The 14,910-nt window shown below is 46.5% G+C and overlaps 1 protein-coding gene across 4 annotated transcripts in view; it reads left to right on the top strand.

The window, feature by feature from the left end:
* Positions 1-14,910, top strand: part of dph6 (diphthamine biosynthesis 6) — a 307,645-nt gene that overhangs the window by 197,140 nt on the left and 95,595 nt on the right. For all 4 annotated transcript variants that reach the window (XR_015080288.1, XM_086003446.1, XM_086003444.1 and 1 more), the window contains exon 13: positions 459-704. Coding sequence is in view for 3 of the 4 variants with exons in the window: in XM_086003446.1 (XP_085859572.1) it covers positions 459-704 (246 nt within the window). In the remaining variant the exon portion in view is untranslated. The remainder of the gene's footprint in view (positions 1-458; positions 705-14,910) is intronic.

Here is a 14,910-nt window from a genome sequence, read left to right as displayed (position 1 = left end):
GTACGTATCTCTCGATTAATTGGTTCATATTTTAGTGCAAATGACAAAAGCATTTACAACCCTAAATATGTGGAAAAAGGTTTCCTTACTTAGTTTATAACTAATTTCCCTCTAGGTTTATTTTATAATGGAAAATTTGGTTGCAATCAAATAAATAACATTTAGGAACATGACACTCATATATATTAACACACAGTTGACATTGTTAAAATGGTTGGATGTGCTTATTTTTTTGCAGCTCCATCTAGACTGCAGAACATAGATTGCTGAACAGCATAAATTATCTAGGCCTTTAGAATCTGCGCTACAGTTAAATATTTTATGTAATATATATATAATGTGTGTACATATGCACATAGTTTATAATATAAATTTGTGATGCATTTGCTATTTTGAATGATCTCATTCCTCATGATAGAGATCAGCACATTACTAATTATTTTCATTTATCCTCTTAGATTGGAGATGAGATATTTTGTGCTGGTCAGATTGGATTGGTCCCGTGCACCATGCAGCTTAGCAAAGGAGGCGTCAAATCTGAGGCTGCACTTTCTCTGAGCCATGTCCAGAAAGTTCTTGAAGCTATGAAAAGTGGAACAAATTTAAGCAATATCTTACTGGCAAACTGTTATGTCACAGACAAGAAATACATTTCTGTTGTTCAGAATCTCTGGCAAAAGACCATAAAGGAACGCAAACAAGAGGTAAGCAATAGTGTCCCTGTGATACTTACACTTGCACAGTAGTCTATTGAAGATGTTCAAAATACTATAGTTTAAATTATTATTTGCATTTCATATCATTAATCCAAGTCAAGTCTAATCCTGCAAAAAATTGCATTTACTTAACTATTTATTTACATTATTAATTGTAATAGTAGATCCCAAAGCTTGTATTCCCTCAACTTTTTTTTCCATATAAAACCGAACTTTACCCTATCAAAATGTACCCAAACATGGACTTCAAGCCCATTTCTCAATGTAAACTTCTGCAATTCATATATGCAAAAATTACTTTGAAGTCCGTTGCAGTAAATGTTCAAATGTAACATGCATTTGCATGTAACGCACAACACTGTTCCTCCAGGAAAAAGGACTTTAGAGAGACAAGTGGGGACCTGCAAAATTGTTAAAACGCCCTTTTTTATGTCCTAAAAAAGTGCTTTTTGTTGTAATTTAAGAACTTTGATGCATCACAAAATGATCTGACCTCACTCTCTGGCGCTGCAGTGGCCTGGCTCCAAAGGGGAGCATGTTAACAGTGTGTTCATTTTCATTATTGGGAAAAAATATTTTGTGCATTGTGTTGCATTGGAAATCATGTTAGTCAGGTAGATATTGCGACCTTGTTCATGTGTTGCTGCCTGTTTTTGAGGTGCTTATATGAAAATCAACTTTTTAGATTGTTTTCTGATCTCCCCATATTCTTGTTTGTGCTGCTTTCTTATTCTTACTTTATCTTTCTTCAACCAAGAGGATGTGATGGTCAGGGCTAAAATCTTCCATAAATGCTGGTTCACATCGACTGACTTCTGGGGCCGGGTGGTTTGATTTCTTCCTCCTCCTAATGTATGGTGCTTCAACACAATGCTGTCATGTAGCCTGGCCCAGGGTCTATGAATTTTCCTCTCTGATGCTAACTGGGTTTAAAAAACATTCAAGGCTGAGAACCTAGCTTAAATCTTGACCACTAAAGTCGAATGTTCTACAACTAATGTGAAGCCTCAGGGTAATTTTTAAAGGCATTCTACATTTTAAGCTATAATTCCAAGTCACTTCTCATCTGCTAAAGTGGAAGCTAAATTCTAATATTGATCTACGCCAGCAGATCATTGAAAATTATTATCAACACTGCATATACTTAGATTTTGTGTGAGACAAGTTCCTCGGGGTATAAAATTTAGTCTCAGTAGGTTTTGTACTTGAAATGAATAAATGTACCAATAGAGAAATGGTTGATTTTTACCCCTTTATTTAACCACAAGCACTGTGTCTGTTTTAAAAGACTTCTCCAATGGATAATATTGCATAATTTGAGAAACCATTCCTCATTTTAGTCCTGCTTTGTTTAAGTGAGAAGTTGCTGGTGTCTTAACCTGTATGAAGCCCTTTCTGTGTTTTTGGAGTCTACAATTGTGTTATTTTACTTTTTCTCATTTAGAACTCTGCCCAAGTAATTAATTTGCATCAACTAAGGTTATTACACTAGTAACATTCATTTTTTTTAATGCAGAAAAACTTAATTTAAGTAATAATTTAAAAATAAAATGGGAGAAGCATCTAAAGATTAAATAAATTCCACAGTTTGGGGTCTGCTATTCTCCAAAGTAGATACAATGCAAAACCAGAATGAGCAAAGCTTTTTAAAATTTAGATTTACCCTAGCCCCCAAAACCCAAAGGAGCCAAATTTAATTATTTGTTTGGCAATGTGGACTAATGGTAGATAAAAGATGCATCAAAAAAATCAGAGGCATGTGTGTCCTATTAATTCATTCAGAATTCATGTGGCTTCTCCATCACATGGTACATAAGGGCACGCGCTCAAATGACTGTCTTCAGTTTTTCATTCCTTTCCTTGAGTGACAATTGCAGTTGTACAGTCTCAGCAGTGATGGAAAATAAATATTGGCCCAGAGTTTGTAACTAAGGATTACACCACCAGCATCCAAACCGAATGTGCATTTAGCTGCTGGGAACCCAACTTCGAGAAGTTACTGTCAGACGCTGCGGAGTTGAGCGCAGCATAGTGGTCCGCGGATCCCAGGGGTGCACCGTGTGCGTAAGCGTTCCTGGGATCATGTGGGCCGGTGCTCCAATCAGCAAACAGAAGGTCCCTCATTCACCCCCAGTCTCTCATTCACGAGCCAAGAGGGTATATTACTTTTCATGGACAATAAATATAACTGTAATAATCCTGTGGGTCATATGTAAATGCTTGCAACATTCAAGCAAAATGCAGCAACTTTCTATTTGCATCCAAAAATAAAAAGGATATATGCCAGGCTACAGTGGAATGGCACAAAAATCATATTCCACAGTTGCTGTGCTGTTCATCTCAATTGAATACTCAAGCACGCTTGCTCTACATTGGCCTTACAGCATTCAGTTGTAAAACAGCTCAGAATTTATCCAATTTAAAACACCATTTACGATGACATTTTTGGAAGAGTTTTCTACTCTGATGGGGGATGTCATTGCTTGTGTTTCCTGAGGTGAGATGCATAAATGTGATGTTCTATCACTTCCATCTACCTTCATACACCATTGAAAGTATTTGTAAGCTAAGATAAGGTAATAGGACATGTTTCCATTTCCGGCCTCAGAATCGCAAAAATAGCAGCCTCACTGAGAACACCACCCACCTGTCGGTAAGTTTGAAAGACTGGCTTGTAATTTAAGCTTTTAAAATTAAATATATAATGTATTTCCAAAATTACCCTTACGCTGTGCAAACAGGCGCCTGCACTTGTTTACACCAGCCGTAAAATGTTCATACACAATTGCTGGGCAGTTGGTGGGCAATTAGCCCAACTCTGTGCCAGCAATTAGGATTTCAATGTCGGAGCAGATGATCTGTCAAGTCGGAACTCGACGGATCGCAAGTTCGGGAGTTAACGCATGCGCTTTGCTGTCCATTTCAAAGGCGGTCAGATGGCGTGCTCTGAGAGTACGCCGTCATACTGACTGCAAATTCTGCCCCATTGCATTTATTTTCATGTCTGCTTTAGCTCAGATTTCGTGTTTAACTCTAGTATTTTACTTTCAGATTCAGATTAGATTTATTTGCCATATGTAACAAGTACAATGGAATGCTTGTTCCCCGTAGGGACGAGTCAGCTATACATACAGCACCGCGTTCAGAGTCAATACAATGGCTTCCCGTGGCAGTGGGAGCACAATGTCCCTCAGCCGCTCCGTCCTCCTCTTCACCGCGGCCTCCTCTTCACCGCGGCCTCCTCCTCACTGTTGCCGGCTCCACGTGTGGTGGCCTGCTTCTCCCGCTCTGGCCACCATGCCCGGCTCCCCTCCTCCCAGCCGGACTGCGAGTTACCCAAAATGGAGCTGCCGGCTGACGTGCTGCAGCATGTCATGAGTCTGCTGCTGCTGCTCGTTGCGCTGCGCTCCTCCGCCCGACTCGCCGAACACATCGTCAGGATGTGAATGCTCCAATGCGGCCTCCTCTTCACCGTCGCTGGCTCCACGCTCCACGGCCCAGGGCCTGCTTGTCTTTTGCCCGACTCAAAGTCCATCTGTGGACACAGTCCCAGTGCGATGTATTGGAAAATCAATTATTCCATGTCCTAACTTCTACATGTGTGTTCAAGTAGAAGGACCTTCCACAAAGTACCTTTTGTTACCCCTTCTCTTCAAATTTTGTTGGCAGTTGCAGAAAAACTGCGGAACAGGCTGCTCTGGCTTGAAGGAGCAGAGTCCATTTGCAGTGCTAATGCTTCCAAGCCAAAGAAGCAGAAGACTGCAAGTGTTTTGTATCCCAAAATGAGTGAAGGAATCAAGAAGTCATATAGAGCAGTATTCTAGGCAAAATTCTAGGGGTGCATTTATACCCCACAGAGCAAACTGAGAGTGAATTGAACCTGAGTTTGCTGCAGATTTGGAGTCAATTTACACCGCCTGTTCTAAACCAGATATTTTCTACCTGATGTTGAAATTAGTTTTAATTCTTTTCATGTCCTGACATCATGATGAATCTTGTAACTATGGTGTGGAGATGCCGGAGTTGGACTGGGGTGGACAAATGTAAGAAGTCATACAACACCAGGTTATAGTCCAACAGCTTTATTTGAAATCACAAGCTTTCGGAGCGCTGCTCCTTCGTCAGGTAAAGTGGAGAAATGCATAAAGACACAGCTTATATAGTCAGAGAATAATGTCAGATGTTTACAGGTAATCTTGCCAACTGCCATTTATCACACCTCGGCAGAGAGATAATCACAGCAATCAAAGGTGTGAATGGTGTCCAAACAGGTCAGTCAGGAAAACATTACATCAAAGAACAATGAGGTGGGGTCACAAGGAGTCAAATATTGCAGATGCTGGGGTCTGTATGAAAAACAAAAAAACAGACAAAAAACATTTAAATTTTTTTTGCTGGAAATCACAGCAGGTCCGGCCGCATCTGTGTAGAGAGAACAAGCCAATGTCGACTCGAGTCTGGATGACCCTGCGTCAGGTGGGGTTACATGTAGCGTGACATGAACCCAAGATCTCGGTTGAGGCCGTCCTCATGGGTGCGGAACTTGGCTATCAGTTTCTGCTCGACGATTTTGCGTTGTCGTGTGTCTCGAAGGCCGCCTTGGAGAATGCTTACCCGAAGATCGGAGGCCACGATGGACGTCTCGGCACTCTACACCAGTATCCCCCACGATGACGGCATCGCTGCGACAGCCTCAGTACTCAACACCAACAACAGCCAATCTCCAGACGCCATCCTACAACTCATCCGCTTCATCCTTGACCACAATGTCTTCACCTTCGACAACCAGTTCTTTACCCAAACACACGGAACAGCCATGGGGACCAAATTCGCACCCCAATACGCAAACATCTTCATGCACAAGTTCGAGCAAGACTTCTTCGCTGCACAGGATCTCCAACCAACGCTATACACCAGATACATCGACGACATTTTCTTCCTATGAACCCACGGCGAAGAATCACTGAAAAGACTACACGATAACATCAACGAGTTCCATCCCACCATCAAACTCACCATGGACTACTCCTCAGAATCGGTTTCATTCTTGGACACACGAATCTCCATCAAAGACGGACACCTCAGCACTTCACTCTACCGCAAGCCCACGGACAACCTCACGATGCTTCACTTCTCCAGCTTCCACCCTAACCATGTTAAAGAAGCCATCCCCTATGGACAAGCCCTGCGAATACACAGGATCTGCTCAGACGAGGAGGAACGCGATGGACACCTACAGACACTGAAAGACGCCCTTGTAAGAACGGGATATGACGCTCGACTCGTCGATCGACTGTTCCGACGGGCCACAGCGAAAAATCGCACCGACCTCCTCAGAAGACAAACACGGGACACAACCAACAGAGTACCCTTCGTCGTCCAGTACTTCCCCGGAGCGGAGAAACTACGCCATGTTCTTCGCAGCCTTCAACATGTCATCGATGACGACGAACACCTCGCTAAGGCCATCCCCACGCCTCCACTACTCGCTTTCAAACAGCCGCCTAACCTCAAACAGACCATCGTTCGCAGCAAATTACCCAGCTTTCAGGAGAACAGCGACCACGACACCACACAACCCTGCCACAGCAACCTCTGCAAGACATGCCAGATCATCAACACAGATACCATCATCACACGTGAGGACACCACCCACCAGGTACATGGTACATACTCATGTGACTCGGTCTACCTCATACGTTGCAGGAAAGGATGCCCCGGAGCATGGTACATCGGCGAGACCATGCAGACACTGCGACAACGGATGAACGGACACCGCGCAACAATCACCAGGCAGGAGTGTTCCCTCCCAGTCGGGGAACACTTCAGCAGTCAAGGACATTCAGCCTCCGATCTTCGGGTAAGCATTCTCCAAGGTGGCCTTCGAGACACACGACAACGCAAAATCGTCGAGCAGAAACTGATAGCCAAGTTCCGCACCCATGAGGACGGCCTCAACAGAGATCTTGGGTTCATGTCACGCTACATGTAACCCCACCTGATGCAGGGTCATCCAGACTCGAGTCGACATTGGCTTGTTCTCTCTACACAGATGCGGCCGGACCTGCTGTGATTTCCAGCAAAAAAAATTAAAATGTTTTTTGTCTTTTTTTTGTTTTTCATACAGACCCCAGCATCTGCAATATTTGACCCCTTGTGACCCCACCTCATTGTTCTTTGATGTAATGTTTTCCTGACTGACCTGTTTGGACACCATTCACACCTTTGATTGCTGTGATTATCTCTCTGCCGAGGTGTGATAAATGGCAGTTAGAAAGATTACCTGTAATCATCTGGCATTATTCTCTGACTATATAAGCTGTGTCTTTATGCATTTCTCCACTTTACCTGACGAAGGAGCAGCGCTCCGAAAGCTTGTGATTTCAAATAAAGCTGTTGGACTATAACCTGGTGTTGTGTGACTTCTTTAATCTTGTAACTGACTGCTGAAGTACACAAAAGAGACAAACAAGATTGTTAATTTGTTGTTATGCCAAATTGTGAATTGGTCTGATGGTGGCTTAGTAAAACTTACACCACGAGTACAATGGAAAATGTAAACCCCACCTACAACTCTGCACCTCTGACCCGGACTGCAGAAATCTGTGTTTACACTCTGGTCTGAGATGGTCAGTTTGAGTGTGAAATTCCCAGCTGCCAGGATTTCGACCTCCACTGTTGCAGTGCAACCCATAGGGGGTTGTTTGGACAGATCCCTGTTTACACACCAACTTTAGCAACGCAGCAAACTGAAAGCTGCTTCATGTTGATGTATAAATTCACCATATGAAAAAGAGGGCTTTATAACATTCCGTAAATCAGACATTTTCCAAGACCAGACATACTTCTCAATTGCACAAAAACATAAAGTCACTCGAGTGATAATTGACCTTTCAGCTAATTAGGATGGACTTGCACTTTAAAGACGCAATCATTATTACCTAATTAACAATACTTTTCAAAATCAATGAATCTCAAACAAATGTAATCAATTCTAATCCTTGTGCAACACACAGCTCAATGACTAATGCTACTGTCATCACTCCCAGAAACTTGACTGGAAACTGAAATGCAACAACACACAACTTGGGGACCCAATCACATTTACAAAGCACCAAATGGGCAATGCAGTCTCTTCAAAGTCACATATACGATCAGATAACAAAATGTTTTTCATTTTGCAATCATCCAAATAACTTGTGCTTAAACCCAAATTGGAATAATTTTAAATTAGATGTTTTGTTCTAATTACAGTGCAAAATTCACATTTTATCTACCTTTGTTATTCTACCAATTCATATTTTTGCGTTTCCACGGATGGGCTAGCTTTTCTGCATAATTACCAATTGCAGTGGACCAGATAAAATGGTCAACCTTATGCTGTGCATCCCTGCTGTATTGCCTAAATAACATCTATATCTATTTTGTAATTTAGCTTGTTAGCTTTTGATAATTTGGTTAAACAAAACAAAAAACCTCCAATAGAAATGGAGAGTGCCTTTTGTGTGTTTATGCAAAACTTCAGTCACCTCGGAGGGTGATTGAACCTGCAAAAATGTTTCTAATCATTTGATAACGATTCACTTTTAAGAGGTTATTGATCATGACAGCATTTTGGGACTGAAGATAGATCTCTATTCTAAAGACCAGGTCCCAATACTACACCCAGGCAATAATTTCTCTATAATATTATGTTAGCACGTCTGATGAAATGTACATACTAGACAGTGGCCAGTATGCCACCATGATTGAGGTTTTTCAGATAAAATTTCAGTCATGCTACTTTAAACAATTTTAGAAAAAACATCCAAATCAAGTAGTTGCAGTGAAATCAATTGCTGTTCAAAAGATATATATTCATTTCTGTTTTTATTGTCATTTGAACTTGATTCCCCTCAATGGATGGGTTTTAGCAGCTCATGAGTGGCCCATTAGGTGGAACACTCAACAGTTAGTAGAGCTAACGATAGCAAAATACTGCGGATGCTGGAAATCTGAAATAACAGAAAACGCTGGAAAAACTCAGCAGGCCAGGGCAACATCCGTGGAGAGAGAAACAGAGTTAACGTTTCTGGTCGATGACCTTTCGTCAGAACTGGAAAAAAGCAGGAAATGGAAAGCAGGTTTCGGGGCTGGGAAAAGGGGGAGGGGATGAAAGAATAAAAGGGAAGGTCAGTGATAGGATAGAAAGCAGGAGAGATTAAGAAACATTGAGAGATATTCAAGGTGAGAGGAGGTGGTAATGGGACAGGTTAAGAAACAAAGGATGGCTCTAGATGGGGTGTGAATTGTGCTGACAGAATGAAGGACAGCTGCCATGTGGGAGGGAAGAAGAGAAAAAAGATTGTGGATGAAAAGAAGAAAATATATATTTGTGATAGGGGCCGAGGTTATGATCTGAAATTGTTGAACTCTATGTTGAGTCCAGAGGGCTGTAGAGTGCCTAATTGAAAGATGAGGTGCTGTTCCTTGAGCTTACGCTGAGCTTCCGTGGAACAATGCAAGAGGCCGAGGACGGTGAGGTCTGAGAGGGAATGGAGTGGAGAATTAAAGTGACAGGTCACCGGGAGCTCGGGGTCTCCCTTACGAACTGAACAGAGGTGTTCCACAAAGCGGTCACCCAATCTGCATTTGGTCTCCCCAATGTAGAGGAGACCACATCGTGAGCAGCGAATACAGTATACTAAATTGCAAGAAGTACAGGTAAATCGCTGTTTCACCTGGAAGGGGAGTTCGGGGCCCTGGACAGTGGGAATTGGGGAGGTATAATGGCATGTGTTGCATCTCCTGCGCTTGCACGGGAAGGTGCTGGGCAAAGGGGAAGGGGTGCTGGGGGTGGTAGAGGAGTGGACTAGGGTGTCGCAGAGGGAGCGGTCCCTATGGAATGCTGAAAGCGGAGGTGAGGGGAAGATGCGTTTGGTGGTGGGATCACGCTGGAGGTGGCGGAAATGGCGGAGGTTGATCCGTTAAATGTGGAGGCTGGTGGGGTGAAAGGTGAGGACAAGGGGAGCTCTATCGTGGTTCTGGGAGGGAGGGGCAGGGGTGAGGGCAGAAGTGCAGGAGATAGAACGGACACGGTCAAGGGCCGTGTCAACCACAGTAGAGGGGAATCCTCGGTTGAGGAAAAAGGAAGACTGTCGGAAGCACTGGTATGGAAGGTGGAATCGTCGGAGCAGATGCAGTGGAGACGGAGAAACTGGGAGAATGGAATAGAGTTCTTACAGGAGGCAGGGTGGGAGGAAGTGTAGCCCAGGTAGCTGTGGGAGTCAGTGGGCTTGTAGTGAATGTTAGTCAATAACCTATCCCCAGAGATGGAGACGGAGAAGTCGAGGAAGGGAAGGGAAGAGTCAGAGATGGACCATGTGAAGGTGAGGGAAGGGTGGAAATTGGAAGCAAAGTGAATGAAATTTTCTAGTTCAGGGCGAGAGCAGGAGACGGCACCGATACAGTCATCAATGTACCGGAAAAAGAGGTGAGGGAGGGGACCCGAGTAGGACCGGAAGAAAGAGTGTTCCACATAGCCCACGAAAAGGCAGGCACAGCTAGGACCCATGCGGGTACCCATAGCAACACCTTTGATTTGAAGAAAATGAGTGGAGTCAAAGGAAAAGTTGTTCAATGTGAGAACAAGTTCTGCCAGGCGGAGGGGGGTGCTGGTGGATGGGGACTGGTCGGGCCTCTGTTCAAGGAAGAAGCGGAGCGCCCTCAAGCCATCCTGGTGGGGGATGGAGGTGTAGAGGGATTGTACGTCCATAGTGAAAAGGAGGCGGTTGGGGCCGGGAAACTGGAAACTGTTAAAGTGGCGGAGGGCGTCGGAAGAGTCGCGGATGTAGGTGGGAAGAGACTGGACAAGGGGAGAGAAAAGATTCGAGATAGGAAGAGATAAGTTCCGTGCGGCAAGAACAGGCTGAAACGATGGGTCTACCAGGGCAGTCCTGTTTGTGGATCTTGGGAAGAAGGTAGAAGTGGGCTGTTTGGGGTTGGGGAACTATGAGGTTGGCGGCCGTGGGGGGAAGATCTCCAGAGGAAATGAGGTCAGTGACAGTCTTGCAAATGGTGGCTTGATGTTTGGTAGTGGGGTCATGGTCCAGTTGGAGGTAGGAGGAGGTGTTGGAGAGTTGGCGTTCAGCTTCCGCTAGGTAGAGGTCGGTTCACCAAACAACAACAGCACCACCCTTGTCGGCAGGTTTAATGACAATGTCGGGGTTGGATCTGAGAGAATGGACTGCTGCAAGTTCAGAGGGAGGTAGGTTGGAGTGAGTGAGGGGAGCAGAGAAATGGAGACGGCCGATGTCACGGCGGCAGTTTGCAATGAAAAGATCTAGAGAGGGTAAGAGGCCAGAGGGAGGGGGCCAGATAGAACGAGAATTCTGAAAGCGGGAGAAAGGGTCAGCTGTGCAGGGGGAGGACTCCTGGCCAAAGAAGTGGGTACCCTTTCTCCTGCTTTCAGAATTCTCATTCTACCTGGACCCCTCCCTCTGGCCTCTTACCCTCTCTAGATCTTTTCATTGCAAACTGCCGCCATGACATCGGCCGTTTCCATTTCTCTGCTCCCCTCACTCACTCCAACCTACCTCCCTCTGAACTTGCAGCACTCCATTATCTCAAATCCAACCCCGACATTGTCATTAAACCTGCTGACAAGGGTGGTGCTGTTGTTGTTTGACGAACCGACCTCTACCTAGCGGAAGCTAAACGCTAACTCTCTGACACCTCCTCCTACCTCCGCCTGGACCATGACATAAGAACATAAGAAGTAGGAGCAGGAGTAGGCCATACGGCCCCTCGGGCCTGCTCCGCCATTCAATAGGATCATGGCTGATCCGAATCTAGACTCACGTCCACTTCCCTGCCCGCTCCCCGTAACCCCTAATTCCCTTATCAGCTAGGAAACTGTCTATCTCCGTTTTAAATTTATTTAATGTCGCAGCTTCCACAGCTCTCTGAGGTAGCAAATTCCATAGATTTACTACCCTCTGAGTGAAGAAGTTTCTCCTCATCTCAGTTTTGAAAGAGCAGCCCCTTATTCTAAGATTATGCCCCCTAGTTCTAGTCTCACCCATCAGTGGAAACATCCTCACCGCATCCACCCGATCAAGCCCCCTCACAATCTTATATGTTTCGATAAGATCGCCTCTCATTCTTCTGAATTCCAATGAGTAGAGGCCCAACCTACTCAACCTTTCCTCATAAGTCAACCCCCTCATCTCCGGAATCAACCGAGTGAACCTTCTCTGAACTGCTTTTATACTCCATCCCCCTTGCAATAAAAGCCAAGATTCCATTGGCCTTCCTGATCACCTGCTGTACCTGCATACTAACCTTCTGTGTTTCATGCACCAGGACCCCCAGATCCCTTTGCACTGTAGCACTTTGCAGTTTCTCTCCATTTAGATAATAACTTGCTCTTTGATTTTTTCTGCCAAAGTGCATAACCTCACACTTTCCAACATTATATTCCATCTGCCAAATTTCTGCCCACTCACTTAGCCTGTCTATGTCCTTTTGCAGGTTTTTTATGTCCTCCTCACTCACTGCTTTCCCTCCCATCTTTGTATTGTCGGCAAACTTGGATACGTTGCACTCGGTCCCTTCCTCTAAATCGTTAATATAGATTGTAAAGAGTTGGGGTCCCAGCACTGACCCCTGCGGAACACCACTAGTCACTGATTGCCAACCCGAGAATGAACCATTTATCCTAACTGTCTGTTTTCTGTTAGATAGACAATCTTCCACCCTGTGGTAAACCACTGTTTGTATTCCACTGTGTACATGCCTGGACATGCCTCGGCTGACTCCTCCCACAAGTCCTAGTATAAAGGTGACTGCTCCCCAGCCCCCTTTGTATTCTGGACCGGTCGACCACTTGAGGCAGACCTTCATTCTTTTGTTAATAAAAGCCTTTAGTTACTCTCTTAACTCTCAGTCTTTTATGAGTAATTGATAGCGCATCAATTTTATTAACAAATTTTTATAATGGAGAAGATCCTCACACCAGCATGCCTGGACTTAGATCATCGGGAGGCGGACTCATCCAACAAGTTTACTCACTGGCTTAAGTGTTTCGAAAAATTCCTGACCGCCTCCGCAGCAATCAAATCGGACGAGGACAAACTGGATGTCCTGACCTCCAAAGTGAACCACCGAGTGTACTCGGTCATCCAAGACGCGACCTCGTACGCGGACGCTATCAAGCTCCTCAAGGACCAGTACACGCGCCCAGTGAACGAAGTGTACGCCAGGCACCTTCTGGGGAGTCGTAAACAACCTGGGGAATCGACCGTGGAATACCTTCAGGCACTGTCTGTGCTTGGCCGGGCCTGTGGTTGTAAGGATGTAAAGGCCGCCGTGTACACAGAGGAACTTATCCGGGACGCTTTTGTAGCGGGCCACAGATCCAATTACACCCGACAGCGACTGTTGGAGCAGAGTGACCTCGACCTCAACAAGGCCTCTGAACTCGCACTATCACTGGATGCAGCCTACCGGGGCATGGATGCCTACTCCTCTGCGCCGTGGACGCCGCGGGGAATGACAGCCTGGGACACGGTAGGACCGCCTCATAGCGCCGTGACACCCCAGCCACACCCCAGCAACGGCCCAACTACCGCAGCAGTGTCCCAAGGCCAGACAGCAGTGCCCCAAGGCCAGAAATGCTACTTCTGTGGCCAGGCAAAACACCCCAGAGCGCGCTGCCCGGCGAAAAACGCGATCTGCCCGGGCTGCGGGAAGAAGGGACACTACGCTAACGTCTGCAGGGCCAAAGCCACCCCGAACCCCAGCAGCGCCGCGTGTGGGCCATGCGGGCCGCCATCTTGGGCCTCCCCGGCCATGTGCGAACCACCGGTACAGCAGCCATTTTGGATGCCTCCAGCCACATGGGGATCATGGACGCCGCCATCTTGGACGACAGCCGGAACGCAGCAGGCCCCCAACACCGCCTCATCTGATACCCGCAGCGACACACCGACCCCTACGCTGGCATCCGTTACACTGGACCAAGCGAGACCGCACCAGCTGGCCAGCTCCACAATGGACATTAAGGTAAATGGCCACGATACAATCTGCCTTTTTGACTCTAGGAGCACGGAGAGCTTCATCCACCCCGACACGGTGCGGCGTTGCTCTCTCCCAGTCCTGCCTGCGCACCAGCGGATTTCTATGGCCTCCGAGTCCCAGTCGGCGGACATCGGCGGCTACTGCGTAGTGACACTCGTAGTAGACGGGACCGTGTACGATCATTTTAAACTTCTGGTCCTGCCCGACCTCTGCGCTGCCGTCCTGCTGGGGTTAGATTTTCAGTGCCACCTTAAAAGTGTTACGATGGCGTAAGGTGGACCCCTACCCCCACTCACGGTCCGCAGCCAGCAGCTCCCAAATTGCCCGCCGCGCACCAGGTGCAACCTCTCCACACTCAGAGTCACCCCCCCCCCCCCCCACTGTTTGCTAACCTCACCCCCGACTGTAAGCCCATCGCCACAAAGAGCAGGCGATACAGTGCCGGGGACAGGGTTTTCATTAAAACCGAAGTGGAGCGGCTCCTGAAGGAAGGGATTATTGAGGGCAGCACCAGCCCCTGGCGAGCCCAGGTTGTGGTCGTTAAGACTGGCGAGAAGCAGCGCCTGGTCATCGACTACAGCCAGACAATAAATCGCTACACCCTGCTGGACGCCTACCCACTCCCCCGCATAGCTGATATGGTCAACCAGATCGCGCAGTACCGCGTCTTCTCGACCATTGACCTGAAATCAGCGTACCACCAGCTCCCTATCCGCCCTGAGGACCACCAGTATACTGCCTTTGAGGCAAACGGCCGCCTCTATCACTTCCTTAGGGTTCCCTTTGGCGTCACCAACGGGGTCTCCGTCTTCCAAAGGGAGATGGACCGGATGGTAGATCAAAATGCGTTGCAGGCCACTTTCCCATATCTGGACAATGTGACCATCTGCGGCCGTGACTTGCAGGACCATGACGCAAACCTCGAAAAATTCCTCCGCACCGCCCAACTCCTGAACCTGACATATAACAAGGAGAAGTGCATATTCCGCACAAACCGCCTCGCCATCCTTGGCTGTGTTGTGGAACACGGAGTCATCGGCCCCGACCCCGACCGGATGCGTCCCCTTATGGAACTCCCACTGCCCCACTGCCTCAAGGCCCTGAAGAGGTGCCTAGGGTTTTTCTCCTATTATGC

The sequence above is a fragment of the Somniosus microcephalus genome, chromosome 12 (assembly GCF_052327205.1).
Source record: "Somniosus microcephalus isolate GS21.2 chromosome 12, FLI_Smic_1.0, whole genome shotgun sequence".
In the NCBI taxonomy this organism is placed as follows: domain Eukaryota; kingdom Metazoa; phylum Chordata; class Chondrichthyes; order Squaliformes; family Somniosidae; genus Somniosus; species Somniosus microcephalus.
Note: the sequence above shows the minus strand (reverse complement) of the source record. Positions and strands in the feature narration are given on the sequence as shown.